The sequence below is a fragment of the Miniopterus natalensis genome, chromosome 7, assembly GCF_054644295.1.
Source record: "Miniopterus natalensis isolate mMinNat1 chromosome 7, mMinNat1.hap1, whole genome shotgun sequence".
NCBI classification, from domain to species: domain Eukaryota; kingdom Metazoa; phylum Chordata; class Mammalia; order Chiroptera; family Miniopteridae; genus Miniopterus; species Miniopterus natalensis.
In genome coordinates, this window is record NC_142087.1 from 1,543,783 (window position 1) to 1,558,706 (window position 14,924).

A 14,924-nucleotide genomic window follows, 5' to 3' on the forward strand; every position below is an offset into this window, starting at 1 on the left:
TGAATGAATGAATGAATGAATGAATGAATGAATGAATATGGCCTCTGTGAGAGGACAGAGGCTGCAGAGGGCGCTTTCTCAGGCAAACTACTGAGGCCCTGGGCGTCCGGGGGGGCATATTCACCCTCGGACTCCAAGACCCAACACCGGCCCTCTGCCATGTGCTTCCGCGGATTTTTCTGGACAGGGATGGGCTGAGATGTTGTTCTAAACTTTGGCCACCAGGTGGCAGCCCAGGAGGCCAAGATTCGCCCTAAGGACTCCAAGGGCTGAGGCTCCTGACAGAGAATGCCCTTCTGGGGGAAGGGTCAGGAATGCAGGTGTAGATTAGATTCGGGGCCTGCTGGGGGTATAGATGATCCGGAATCCCTGGGTCCTGGGGCCAGAACAGCAGCAGCCCTGACTGCAGGCCAGTTCAGAGGTGAGTTAGACGCTCCCCAAGGCTCTCTGTTCAAGTCGCCTGGAAAGCCATAATAAAAAGCTTCTGTTTTTATCTGAGAGCTGGGTTTCCCACCCCTCTGCTATTTGAGACCTATCATTGTGGTTTGGAGCTATATATTTAAGCCAAAAGAACTATTATTTACTTGCTATGCTTCCTTAAATAGACCTTTAAAACTTAAATAAATGCAATAGGAAGGAATTTTTTAAAATGGAAGGAGATAGAGAGACACACACACACATCGATTAGTTGTTCCACTTATCTATGCATTCAGCTAAGCCAAGGAATTTTTATATCACTACTGTAATTTGTCAGAAACAGGCAGTGACTATAAAAGTTAATAATCACTAAGCTATGGTACTTAGATGGGAGTCACTGAGTGCAAGATGCTGTTGCAAACATGTGTCTCATTTAGTCTTCACAAGACTATGAGATGTGTCCTAGTACTACCCCACTGCACAGTGAACTGATCTCACACAGCTAGTAAGTAGCACCAGTAGGGTTTGGAGTCACCAGATTTTTCAAGAGCTGTCAAAAAACTGGAGTTTACTGCAGCAGCCCCCCCCCCCCCCACACACACACACTGCTAAGTGTTAGCTCAAGTGAACACATGCACACACTGATGCACACAGCAGCAGCTGCACCGGCAGGTCCCTGCTACCCTGCCCTCTGGGCAGCAAGATCCAGGGATCAGTCCTGGTCTTCTCACTCCACAGGGCTAGCTGGGTGGGTTTATTTTTCCAAGGCGGGACTTTATTTTCATTCCCTCACACACAGGGGTCCTCAGCAAGTTTTCAGTGCTCGCCGTGAGTCTGGAGCAGTTGTGGATAACCCAGGTGAGGCACAACGGTTCTGATGCCCATGGGGGATGTGAACTGAGACCTTATCCCCTCCTCCCTGAGCCTGGCTGGGCCCTGCATGAGCCCGGATTCAGGTGGCCCCTGGAGACGCCTGTGGAAAACAGGGCTACAGGGTGGCCTTGGGAGAAGGAAGCGACACTGTCCTGGGAATGGAGACTCCTGGGGAGTCTGTGCAGTTCCCGGCTTGTACAGCAAAAACAGAAGGGGCAACAGGGCTCCCTCCACCCCAGCTCCACCCTTCGCGCCCTGGGCCGTGACTCTGGGTGGGTGGGTGGGGGCGCCGAGACTGGACCAGGCGGACCAACCCGCCCTTGCCCACCTCTGCAGACCTCAGAGGCCAGCGCCGTGCCCCCGGTGCCCCCGCGACGGCCGCGAGCAGGCCCTCGCACCCCCGCGCCGCGCCTTGGTATGGGCCGCCGGGCGGGCCGGGCCGGGGCGGGTCCTGGGCGGGCGCCGCCGCCCGAGGGACACCCGGACTGCAGCCCCGCGCTCCGCGCAGGATGGGGAGGCGCTGCTGGCGGCGGCGCGCACTGGGGGCCGCGTGTCTGAGCGCCGCGCTGCTGCTTCTGGGCGCCGCGACCCGCGCGCTCCTCCCGGGTGAGTGCCAGCCGGGCCGGGGCGGGGGCCAGACCCCTCGACGGGGCAGGGGCACCTGCTGCCTGCTCCCGAGCTGTGGGGATAGGGGTGAGTGGGCCCAGAAAGGCTCTAGGTGCCCCGCCTGTGGCCCAGCTCCCTGCAAGTTCTTGCTCCCAAGAAGTGGTCTCCCAGAGCTCGGAGTGGGGACCGTTAGGGCCTCCACAGCCTGTGCCTGGGGAGCCGGGTCATCGGTGGGTGGCGGAGTGGGTTTGGCCCACCTGGGAAGGGAGTTTGCTTTACTTCGCCCCACCCTCACTGCGCCGCAAGCCCCCCCGGGTGAACCCCAGGTGCGTGGGAGAGAGCTTGAAGCCCCTGCGTCCCCAGGGTGGCTCCTCTGTGCAACTGGTGCAGCTACCTGGAGTGACCTGCTCCACCCTGAAGTTCACACTGACAAAGACTTGGGGCTCCTTTGCATTTACCTCATGGTCTGGTTGGTGAAACTGAGGCAGCCAGTCAGGACTTCACAGTGTGGAGTACCTGCTCCAGGCTGGGCATGTGCTGAGATGTCTCTCAGGTCAACACCTCAGACTCTCTCACCAACCCATTTCACGGAGGAGGAGCAGGCCAGAGAAGTGGAGGGATGGGTGTGGATGGCTAACTTGTTTGCACAGTCTGCCCTGGGCTTTTCATTCTATAGGGCAGGGGTATTTGGGTTGGGCTTTTAAGGCTGCATAGGAGTTTGCCAGGTGGGAAAATGGAAAAAGGGGTGAACAGAGGGAATGAACAGACAAAAGTATGAAGGTGTGAAATGGCCTGGTGTGTTAAGGGATGTGCTGTGGGCGGAGCTTAGGGTTCATGAGGCAGTGGTGGGGTGGAAGCCAGAAAGGTGCTATAAGTTAGGGCCCGGTTATAGGTGGCCTTGAATGGCAGGTTAGGAACAAGGGTACTCTCCTTATAGCCATGAGAGGCCTATAAGTAAATATCTTTTAAATAAATATTCATTGACACTAGGTGAGGTATAGGGGCTACAAGGAAACAAGACAGTCCTCTTCCTTATAGAACTAACCTGCCAGAGTGACAGCCAGATATCAACCCACACACAAGTCAGATTATTTCAGCAGTAATACATGTGAATACATTAAAGGAGAGATTGGGAGCTCCAGCATGTGGCTCAGTTGGTTGGGGTGTCTGTCCTGTACACCAAAAAGGTTGCGGGTTCGATCCCCAGTGGGAGCGCATATGGGAGGCAACCGATAGATGTTTCTCTCCCATCGCTGTCTCTCAAGGAGAGATGGGAAAGATCCTGGTGTGGATGGGACATTTGAGTTGAGATCTGAACAATGAGAAGTATCTTCCCCAAAGTGTAAGGTTTCCTGGAGGAGCTTCCCAGGCAGAAGGAAAAGTGAGTGCAAAGGCCTAGAGGTGGGAATGCACCTAATATGTTCAGTGTGGGAAGGGTGGGAGAGGCACCTAGAGGGCCTTGGGAAGGAATTGGAGTTTACTTTTAACCACTGGGAAGCCATGTAGGTTTTAAAGTCACCAAGATGGAACAAGCAGAAATAGGAAGCCAGTTGAGACTGGTGATTTTCTTGGGAAGAGTAGATGGGGCTTGCCCTGGGCAAGCTACTGTGGAGGAAGCAGATGTGGGGAGCTTCTTGATGGCTCTGGAGACAGAGCTGGTGTGACTGATACCCAAGAATGATCTGATCAGATAGGTTTCCATTCCATGTGGTTTGTGGAGTTCAGTGTGGCGTATGAATTTTAAATTCAAGTGGAGAGATCGCTATTTCTCTCCAAAAAAAGAGGCAGAATTGCTTTTTACTTATGAAGGGTTTGTCAAAGTGTTCCTTGCTCAGCCTGATCACCAGAGGTAATGTCCCTGATCCAGGGGCACACAGGTCACTCCAGAAGGCCTAGGTCACCATGGGGGTGAGGGGGTTAAGGCAGACTCGAGCAGCAAGGCCTGGGGTTCCTGCCTATCTGGCCTTGCAACACTAGCCCAGCTAGAACTTATTAACTAGAAACCTTATGTCGTAACCTTTGCTTACCAGACAGGAGATCATCACTGTTTCCCCAAAATGGTGAAGCCTCAAGTCTCCCATGCAACAACTTGCACCTCCCCCCATAAAAGAGGGTACTGAGCCCTTCCTTGGGGGTGAGCATGCCAGGACAATTTGTCTGGTTTCTCTGTGTGACATTTCACCCACCGGCCTGTGGGTGCTGTGAATCAGGTTTTGTGCAGGGCAGAGTGGGTGCCTGAGAGGCAGGATGGCATGGCTTGCATTAAGGACATACCTATGCTGTGGCTTAGGGTAAAATCCTGTTTCTGGCCCTTACTTGCTGTGAGGCCTCAGGCATGTTTCTTTACCTCTCTGATCCTCAGTTTCCCCATCAGTCAGGTGGGGATAATAATAGTTACTACCCAATAGGAGAAAGCATTAATGTACACAAATCACTGAATACAGGGCATGGTGCCTGCCGGGAAATCTGTGGGCCTGGCCCCCTCAAACAGGCCAAAGCCTGGCCTCCCTCACTTACTGCTGCTTCTGGCCCACAAGCATTGGACACCTCAGGGTGTTGGATTGATCTTCATGCTGGCCCACTGGTCTGGGACCACAGCCTATCTGCAAGTCTGAGCTGCACTGTGTCAATGGCCTGGGCACCATGGGCATGGGCCCCTGGCTCTCCCAGACTGCTGGCAGCTCATCCCCCAGTGCTTGCCTCCCCTTCAAACCCAGCTCGTTTGTCTGAGCTATTTTAAAATCTTGCGATTTCACTGCTGTTATCTGATTCTGTCTGTTTCTCCTTCTCCCAGCCTCTGTCCCTGTCGTTTTTTGTAGTTCTCTCTGAGTCTCGGTCTCTGTCTTTGGCACCCCAGTCCCTCTTTTTCTCCCTCCTATTGCCCTCTCTTCTCTCTCTTCTCTCCATAACCTCCTGCTATTTTTGTTTCCTTTTTTCAAAGCAGAACCCCCGTGTGGTTTGCCTGTGGTTGCTCTGGGCGGGTGGAATTCTTCGGCTTAGTCCCAGGACCCTCCCTGACCACGAGACTGGGGCCTGCCCACCTGACAATCTCTGGCCTGTCTTCTCCAGAGTGCCCTAGGCAGGGGCCCTGGGACATGGAGCCCAGTGGAAGGGCTGGGGGGAAGAGAAACAGGCCAAGGTGGCGCTTGGGTCATGGCAGTGGAGGTTGGGGGAGACCTCAGGGTGGCCCTATTTGGGGCGAGTCCTTACTCTAGAGCCCCAGCCTCTAGCTATCCAGAGTGGGGGGCTGAATCCTGGGATCTTCAAGCATTCTGCTTTGACCCCCTAGACCCATCTGTCCCTCTCTATGGCCAGCCTGCCCATCCTGGCAGACCTGGGTTCCTCTGATCTGTGTGGGAGGGCTGCGTGGGGATGGCCCAGCCTTGTAATCACTGGCCACAGCTACTCTAGGCCTTTCTCTGGTGCCCATTTCCTCTTGCACTCCACCCACTAGCCACTGGAGTCTGGTGTGGGACCCACTCTCCTGCAGGCTGTGGTCTGCCCAGGAAATGACAGGCCTTTCCCAAGGGCTGGTGTTTCTGGAAGTCTCCGAGTTATGGAGCCCTGATGTAGAGACGGGCCTAGGTTTCTCCTCTGTCACTTGAGGTTTCTCCTCCCACAACCCCTGGTGGGCACCAGCCCTTCCTCAATCCCCACTGTGGTTCCAAGCTCGTCACTGGGTGACCTCATGCCAGAGGTAACATCCCTTGGAGCCTCCACCTTGCCATCTGCAAAATGGTGAGAAAGGTCCCCCTCCACTCAGGGCTGTGAGAAGTGCTATGCAACTGTGCTACCAGCAGCTCTTCATGGCTGTTGCCACACTTAGGCCAGCAGTGGTGGCCGGACCCACCAGCCCCCAGCCTGGGGCCTCCCTTACTTTGAGGGACTAGCCAACATTATTGCCCTCTCCGGTCAGCTCATTTTCTGATGACTGTGGCATTCCTGGGACATGTCCAGCTGCCACAGAGATCCCTGGGCCTGGGTTTAGAGACAGAAGTTAAAGTGCTGGGACCACTGATAAATCCTAAGACACAGGCAGGCCCTGAGGGCCTCACCTCTACCACGTGCCCTGGGGACACTGGAGTGGGGGAGGGCCTGAGGCTGCCTGAGGTGTGGTAGGGGCCCTGGACAGTCGGCTTTAGGTGTGCACAGAGGGTCTGGAGGCCAGGGCAAGGCCAGCCTGGCTGCCATTCATTCATTCATTCATTCATTCATTCATTCATTCATTCATTCAACCAGCCTCTTTAAGGAGCACACCCTCCATCCAGGCACTGTTCTACCCACCAGGCACTGTTCTAGTCCAGTGTTCTCAGTCTGCTTCCCAACAGTAGCAGCAGCACCTGGGAACTATAGAAATGCAGATTTGGGGGCCTCACTTCAGACCTACTTGGCCAGAAACTGCGCATGGGGCCCAGCAACCTGTTTTAACAGGTCCCATGCAAACCTAAGTTTGAGAACCACTGCTCATGGTCAGTTTGCAAAGAGAGCAGTTCATCAAATAACCCAATTTTATTTGTTCACCAAAAAGTTATCTTAAGGAAAAGTCTTAAATCTTTTCAATGAATGTATTCTTAGCAGCATTTTAAACACTTCATTTTTGCCTGGCCGGGTGTGGCTCAGCTGCTGAGCATCGACCTGGGATCCGGGCGATCAGGGTTCGATTCCCAGTCAGGGCACATGCCCAGGTTGTGGGTTCGATCAATGACTCTCTCATCATTGATGTTTCTATCTCTCTCTCTCTCCCTCTCCTTTCCTCTCTCTGAAATCAATAAAGATATATTTTTAAAAAATTAAAAAAATAAATACTTCATTTTGTTGAAATGGAAACACTCATTCTTCTTATGGATATATTCTTTTTTCATGTGTTCCCAAATTCTTGAAGACATTCTTCTTATGAATATCCAACATTCTTATGAGTTCAAGAATATATTAAGATAGCCATTGAATATATTTAATTTTTTTGTTTTGTTTTGTTAATTGTCACCTAAGGATATGTTTTCCATTGATTTTTAGATTGAATGGAAGGGCGGGGAGAGAGAGAAAGAAAGAGAGAGGGAGAGAAGCATCAATGTGAGAGAGAAACATTGATTGGTTGCCTCCAACTGGGGCCAGAGATTCAACCTGCAACCCAGATAGGTGCCCTTGACGGGAATCGAACCCACAGCCCTTCTGTCCGTGGGCTGATGTTTGAACTGCTGAGCCAAACTGGCCAGGGCTGAATATATTTAAATTTTTAAACTAGATTTACATAAAATGTTCTTGGATATATTCATTTTTCATGATCAATGTTTTTATTTATTTTCATTGAGACATAATTCTCATTGCATAAAATTCACTTTTTAAAGTATACAAGACAGTGGCTTTTAGCATATTCAGAAGTTGCATGATATCACTACCATGTAATTCCAGAATGTTAGCCATCATCAGGCTCTCCCCTTCCCAGTGCCCACCCACCTGCAGCCCCTGTGAACCACTAATCTACTTTGTGTCCCTATGAATCGGACTATTCTAGGCACTCACATAAGAGGAATCATACAATTTTATTCTTTTTGTGGCTAATTTATTTCACTTAGCATAATGTCCTCAATGTTCATCCATGTGAAGCATATGTCAGAATTTCCTTCCTTTTCAAGGCTGTGTATTATTCCATTGTGTATATAGAGGACATTTAAAAAAATTTTATTGTTGACAGTATTACAGATGTCCCCCGTTTTCCCCCATTTTGCCCCCTCCACCCAGCCCTCACCCCACCTCAGGCCTTCACCACATTATGGTCTGTGTCCATGGCCTATGCATATATGTTCTTTGGTTAATCTCTTCCCATCCCCCTCCTCTCCTCCCCTCTGAGATCTGTCATTCTGTTCCATGTATCCATGCCTCTGGTCCTATTTTGTTCATCAGATTCCATATTAGATTCCACATATAAGTGAGATCATGGGATATTTGTCTTTCTCTGACTGGCTTATTTTAGTTAGCATAATAATCTCCAGGTCCCCCCGTGCTGTCTCAAAGGGTAATAGATCCTTTTATACAGCTGCGTAGTATTCCATGGTGCAAATGTCCCACAGCTTTTTATTCACTCATCTACTGATGGGCACTTGGGCTGTTTCCAGATCTTGGCTCTTGTAAATAACGCTGTTGTGAACATGGGGTCATAATTCTTCTTTTTCTCCTCCTCCTCCTTCTCCTCTTGCTTCCTCTCCCCCGCCTCCTTCTCCCCCTCCTCCGTCTCCTTCTTCTTATTTTTCAAGAAGTCTGTTAACATTTCTTGTAATACTGGTGGTTGGGTAGTGATGAACTCCTTTAGCTTTTCCTTATCTGGGAAGCTCTATTTCCTATGATTCTAAATGATAGCTTTGCTGGATAGAGTAATCTTAGTTGTAGGTCCTTGCTTCTTCATCACTTTGAATATTTCACGCCAATCCGTCCTGACCTGCAAAGTTTCTATTGGGAAATCATCTGACAGTCTTATGGGAGCTCTCAACTAACTGCTTTTCTCTTGCTACTTTTACGATCTTATTTTTGTATTTAACCTTTGACATTTTCATGATGATGTGTCTTTGTGTGGGCTTCTTTGGGTTCATCTTGTTTGGGACTCTGCATTTCTGGAGCTTATATGTCTATGTCTTTCACCAGGTTAGGGAAGTTTTCCATCATTATTTCTTCAAAAAGGTTTTCAATACCTTTCTCTCTTCTCCTGGTACCCTATGATGCAAATACTGGTATGCTTAATGTTGTAGGCACCTTAAACTATCCTTATATTTTTTTTATTCTTTTTTCTTTTTGCTTATCTGATTGGATATTTTCATATTAATTGAATATGTTTAAGGAGATAGTCCTTAAAATACATTTTGAGTGAAGAATAAACTTAGCAAGCCGAGTTTTTGGTAATTTTAGGAAGACTGAAAATTTTGGCACTGAGACAGACAGTATTTCTGCCCTCAGGGGCATCCAGTCATCCAGTCCGGGAGACAGCTAAAGCTGTATTTACCATGAGGGAGCATGCACACTGCTCAGAGAAGTACAGGTTGCTGTAGGCGTTCACAGTGGGTCAGTGGGGATCCTGAAGTCTGGCTGTGCCACTTCCACTATTGCCCATCCATTTCGGGACAGACAGGTAGCTTCTTGAGCCCTTCGGTCATGAGGCTGGCCTGGGCAGGGCATGAGATGAGGGGAGACTGAAGTGGGTGAGGTTGGGTTATCAGGCCTTTCCCAGAGGGCTATGGGCTGGGTACCACCTTTCCTCTCATCCCCTCCTATCTGGCCCCCTCCAACTCTAGAGGGCAGGACATAGGAGCAGGAGTGACACCAAGCATACCGCCCTGATGGATTAGGAGCCCTGTCAGTGCTTCTCCACACTCCACCAACCCACCCCCATCCCGAGGCAGGTGGGAAAGGAGGGAAACTGAGTCTCAGAGATGGATAAGCTGCACCCTAGGTGAGCTGGACAAGCCCCCCAGCACCAAAGCCATTTCAACCGATGCAGCGATGACACCTCTCTCTTTATGTTCCACAGAATCTGAAAACAGGGCCCTGGGCTCTGGCTGGCTTGGTGGAAAGAAGAGGAGTCCCCTGCAGATGCTGTATGACCTAGACCAGGTAGGTGGACAGACACCCAACCTGGGACCCCTCCCTCTGTCTCCAGACATAGGAACCCTAGAGCCCCAATGTAGATCTACAGTCATGGGACTGGAACCCACATTGGGGACAGACCGGCATCCTCTGCAAATCCAGGCTCTGTTGAGAGACTAGAATGCCTGGGGATGTGACAAGGGCAAATCTTGGGGCAAGCTGAGAGATCTGGTGTCTCTACACACACCCCTACCTGTCCATCATTTGCTCAAAAGACTGGGTCCACTTTGACAGGCACTGTTCTATGTGTTGTGGATATGAAAGAGAGTGAAACAGATGCTGAGTCTGCCCTCAGGGAATTGACAGTCTAGTAGGGAGACAGTAATTAAGTGAACCCCCAAATTTAGTACCAGTTGCAATAGGGAAACGCGAAGGAGTCCCTGCCTCACCCATTCTCAGGCAATGGACCAGGTAGCTTGCTGGTCCATGAACCTCACTTCTGATTTTTGCCCCACTGGGACCACACACTGTCCTCTACACACATACTGTTGTACCCCACTGAGAGTCACACCCCCTGGCTCACACCACACCCACCCAAACAGCCACACTCAGGGCATCCATTCAGGTAGCATGTGTTGAGCGCCTACTGTATGTAGACTGTGCTCAGGAAGCTGTGGATCCAGCCACATCCAGGTAGGCTGGTTCCTTGCCTTTGTGCAGCTGACAGTCCAGTGGGGGGCGGGGGGACAGAGACAGTATCTGATCACTGCCTCCACTAACCTGTGACGGATTTGTGTCTAAAGGGGAAGTATGAGGTACAATGAGAGCTCTACCAGGAGGGTCCTAGTTTAGATGGGGGAGATGGACTCTCTGAGAAAGGGACATTGCAGCTGGGCCCTGCAGAGGAAGAGTTAAGAAGCAAACAGTAGAGGCCAAATAGCTGGAGGTAAGCAGAAGACAGAAAAAGGCATGTGAGGTGAGCCAGGGATGAGCAGCGGCCTGGTGTGGCCTGGCAAGTGAGGCAAAGACAATAGGGAGTCATAGAGGGTTTTAAGCCAGGGAGAATGATCAGGCTGGGTTTGGGAAAGTGCTACTTACTGAATACCCAAGGACTGAGCCAAAAGGGCACATGGAGCTCATCTGGCCCATGCCCTTAGGCTGCAGGTGGGAAAGCCCTTTGTTCAGAGAGAGTGAATGGCTTGCCCTGGGCCACACTGAAAGCCAAGGGTAAGGCAGGCTCTCATCAGGCCCCCAGAACGCTAGCTCCACACACTTTTGAGGAGCAGATGGGGCTGGCTCAGCCCCCTCACAGCCTGAGGACCCAGTAACCTTGGGGTGTCAAGGCCCTGGAAGCTTAGCACCTTACAGGTGAAGAAATAATAGTAGTAAGAACAATCTGGACAAGTGCTTTGTGCCAGGTTCTCTAGTTGTGTGAACTCAGTCCTCACAGAAGTCCTGTGAGGGGCTGCTGTTATCCCTGTTTACAGATGAGGAAACTGAGGCACGGGGAGGCTAAGGACCCTGAGAAGGTCACAGAGGCCACAGAGACTAGACCCAGGCTAAGGATCCAAGCAGCTGAATTTAGCCAGGCTGGGAGGGATGAGGGTGTCGCTGCTGGACGCAGTTCCAGACCAGCTCCGGCTTTTGAATCCCAAGGGACTCGAGCTGGAGCTTCCCTACCAGAGAGCTGTAGACCATTCATTTCTTCTAAGCCTCAGTGTTCTAACCTGTAAAATGGAGATAGCATTGACTATCTAGGTATTCATGGGGCTGCTAACAACAGAAAAGCCGACTGAGAATACATTAAGCCTTTAGGATGGTCAGTGTGTTCTCACCAAGATACTCAGAGACCAGCACCCCATGGACAGCAGCAACACTCTGCCCACCAACATCCTGTGGATGTTGGCTTCTGTCAAAGCCTTGTTGCCTCATGGCTGTAAGGTGAATGCTGGGCCCTGACATCTCCTCACAGGACAGCATCCTAAGCAGAAGGGGAGGGGGTGAGGCAAAGGGTTTTCTTCCTTAAGGAGCCCTCACTTTTTCTCCTGAAGGAAAGTCTTTCTTTGGAGCCATCTAGCAGACTTCTCCTTATGTCTCCTTGGTCAGAACCAGGCCATTTGCCCACCCCTGGACCCATCACTTTAATGAATGTGTGACTGGTTTCCCCCTGAGGCGGGGTACATGGCCTGACATAGCTGGGGTCTGCTGGCAAGGAAGGAGGGAGACTGACAGGTGGGTGGATGGCCAACATTTCCCACCATGAGAAATGTGTCGGGTTGTCTGGAAGCTGAAAGCAGACCTTGGCTGTGGGGCACCTGGTTACAGTCCTCTCCTGGCACCCACATGGAGTCAGGCTTCTGAGGCCAATCCTGTAAGTCTCTGGGTGGGAATGCAATTTTCTAAGTGCCCTCAGGCCCCCTACAGCCACAGCTGAGCTCGGCAGCCACCCCGACAGAGATATCTGAAAAAGTAGCATAAGCACGATAGGGCATTCTAACTCCCACAGAGCGTACAGAGAAGGGCGCCTCTCCTTCCCGCGCTGGCCCGTTACCTGTGGAAGCGACCAGCTGCCCGTGAATCCTTCCAGGCATGTTCTGGGCATGTATACAGCATCGAATGCTCTACCATGTGCTCATGTTACCTTTTCAAAATCTCCCCTACAGCTACATATGTCCTCACTCTATTTTAACTTCTCATTTTGAAAAATTCAAACATATGCAGAAGTAGAGAGAATTGTACGACGAACACTCACATTCCCATCACCCAGTCTGAACAATGACCAACGCCTGTCCAATCTTGTTTCATCCCGACGCGCCCCCCCCCCCCCCAACTCCTACCTGGTATTCCAGCGCAGGCCCCTCCCTGCGCAGGGCCTGGCTCCCACGCGGCACTGCGCTGCCACGCCCGGCAGCAGCCCTGACCCGCCCCCGCCGCCCACAGGGCTCCAGCTCGGCCCTGGCCGAGGTGCACCGGCAGCGGCGAAACCTGCTGCGCCGCGCCTGCGGCCGCCACACTCGCCGGCAGCGCCTGCTGCAGCCCGAGGACCTGCGGCACGTGCTGGTGGACGACGCCCACGGCCTGCTCTACTGCTACGTGCCGAAGGTGGCCTGCACCAACTGGAAGCGCGTGCTGCTGGCGCTGAGCGCCCCCGGGGGCGCAGACCCGCAAGCCATACCCGCGCACGAGGCGCACGCGCCGGGCCGCCTGCCCTCCCTGGCCGACTTCAGCCCGCCGGAGATCAACCGGCGCCTGCGCGCCTACCTGGCCTTCCTCTTCGTGCGCGAGCCCTTCGAGCGCCTGGCCTCCGCCTACCGCAACAAGTTCGCGCGGCCCTACAGCGCCGCCTTCCAGCGGCTGTACGGCACGCGCATCGTGCGGCGTCTGCGCCCGCGCCCGCGCCCCGACGCGCTGGCCCGCGGCCACGACGTGCGCTTCGCCGAGTTCCTGGCCTACCTGCTGGACCCGCGCACGCGCCGCGACGAGCCCTTCAACGAGCACTGGGAGCGCGCCCATGAGCTCTGCCACCCGTGCCGCCTGCGCTACGACGTCGTGGGCAAGTTCGAGACCCTGGCGGAGGATGCGGCCTTCGTGCTGGGCCTGGTGGGCGCGCCCGGCTTGCGCTTCCCCGCGCCACCGCCCCGGGCCAAGGCAGCCGCCACCCAGGCCCAGGCCGTGCGCCTCTTTCAGGACATCAGCCCCTTCTACCAGCGGCGCCTCTTCGACCTCTACAAGATGGACTTCCTGCTCTTCAACTACTCCGCCCCCTCCTACCTGCGGCTGCACTAGCCCGCAGTGCCCCCAGCCTGGCACACTGCGGAGGCTCGAGGCTACGGGCGGGGCCCGAGAGTGGGAGTTTCTGACCGGCCCGGGACCCCACTCTGACAGCCACTGCGCTGGGCCAGCATCACACCTGGCCCGGTTTGGGTGCAGCCCACCTCAGGTGCTGTACAACTGTGTGCCTACCACCTGTCCTGCCCATCGCCTGAGGCTTGCTTCCTCTAGTGCTCTAGCTGACAGGTACTTCCCCGGGACCCTGGGGTGGGTGAGTATTGGGTAATAGCATTTTAAGTTGCAGAGAGGCCATTTTTTGTCAGCTGTCTCTGTACCTGTCCATGGCAGAATGCTGGCTCAGGGTAACTCGTGGCCATCCCAGTATCCTCCCATCTCACCCGCTTTGGTAAGGCCAGCTCTGGTCAAGGAGAGAAGCCCTCCCCTGCAGGACTCAGGCTGGGCCATCCTCGTCCATGGACACGGCACAGGAGCCAGCTGTAAGCCGCCTTCACTCTCCCTATCACAGAGCAGGGCCGCCTTTCTGGTTGGCCCAGCCCCGGCCCCACCCTTGGTCTTAGTCTGGCCAGATGCTAGGTTGCCTGTGTATGCCCACGAAGCCCAGGGTGCAATATGATGGCAGGTTGTATAGTACCTTGGTGACCCGGGCAGCTCATGTTATTGAAATAAATGTGTTTTGTTACTTTCTGACAGTTTAGTTTCTCCACTTCATTTGGCATTTGCTCTGGGGCACGGGGCTGTCTGATCTTGGCATCTCACTGAGTCTCTGAGCCTGTTTCCACTGCTGCCAAATGGCCTGAGAATGCCAGGTGGTTATGGAAATCAGATGAGATGGAGAGCCTGGCTTACCTTCATAGCAGCACACAAGTGTGAGCGGTTACATGAGTAGTGGGGTATGGAGGGAGTGCATCATGTTGGGGGCGGTGCTAAATTGTGAGGGGGGGGGGGTCACAACTTGGGAGAAATCTAATCTTTGCCTGGGCCAAAGATTAAAACCCAAACCAGTTCAGTGAAGCCCTGTGCCTTGGGCCGTCTCCCACCTATGTGTGTGGTTTGAAGCATGTGTTGGGCACTTGGCAATGAGGATCCAACCTTTAAGCTTTGGGGAGACAGCCAGCCATGGGGGTCCTTTAGGAAGGACTGAAAGTCTCCTTAGTGACTTGTTGAATATATGGTGTCCTTGAATGATAAAAAAAAAAGCCAGAACTTTGGGAAGAACAGGGCAGGGTACGCTTAAGGTTTTGAAAACCAGGAATCAGAACACAACTGAGAAAGGGCAGCTTGGCAGGGATGAGGCTGAACCAGCTGTGGTGCCTCTACACCCTGTGGGGAGGTCTCATGAGTGCTGTGCTGGCCTATGGGGGCCAGACTGGTCAGGGATGGGCAGCTTAGCCACATTCATGCTCCAGCCTTTGCTAATGTTCCCCTGCCTATGATGTTCTCCTTCCCCAGGCTGGTCCTTGGTTCCCTCCTCCTCAGGACCTGCCCAAGGCCTTCAGGACACACTGTTTATGGGTCCTCCCAATGTGGGTCACCAGCAGCCAACTCCTATGGCCTGGGAAGGGGCTGCCACTGGCTCTCCATGAAGCCTCACCCCACTGGAGGGATGTAGAAAGCCTGGGGCCTGGACAGTTACCAGGACACCCTGGATAACAGCCCTACCATGC

The 14,924-nt window shown here is 53.0% G+C and overlaps 1 protein-coding gene across 2 annotated transcripts; it reads left to right on the forward strand.

Annotated features, from left to right (window-relative positions):
* Positions 1-1,799: 1,799 nt before the first annotated feature.
* On the forward strand, positions 1,800-13,292 carry CHST13 (carbohydrate sulfotransferase 13). Of its 2 annotated transcripts, none has more exons than XM_087818522.1 (3): positions 1,800-1,896; positions 9,383-9,495; positions 12,409-13,292. In XM_087818522.1, exons 1-3 carry the CDS (start codon positions 1,800-1,802, stop codon positions 13,252-13,254), a joined length of 1,056 nt encoding a protein of 351 aa, XP_087674648.1. In that variant the 3' UTR covers positions 13,255-13,292. The 2 variants fall into 2 exon arrangements, with proteins under 2 accessions (XP_087674648.1, XP_087674649.1); XM_087818523.1 differs by having other exon boundaries at positions 9,413-9,495.
* Positions 13,293-14,924: the final 1,632 nt, after the last annotated feature.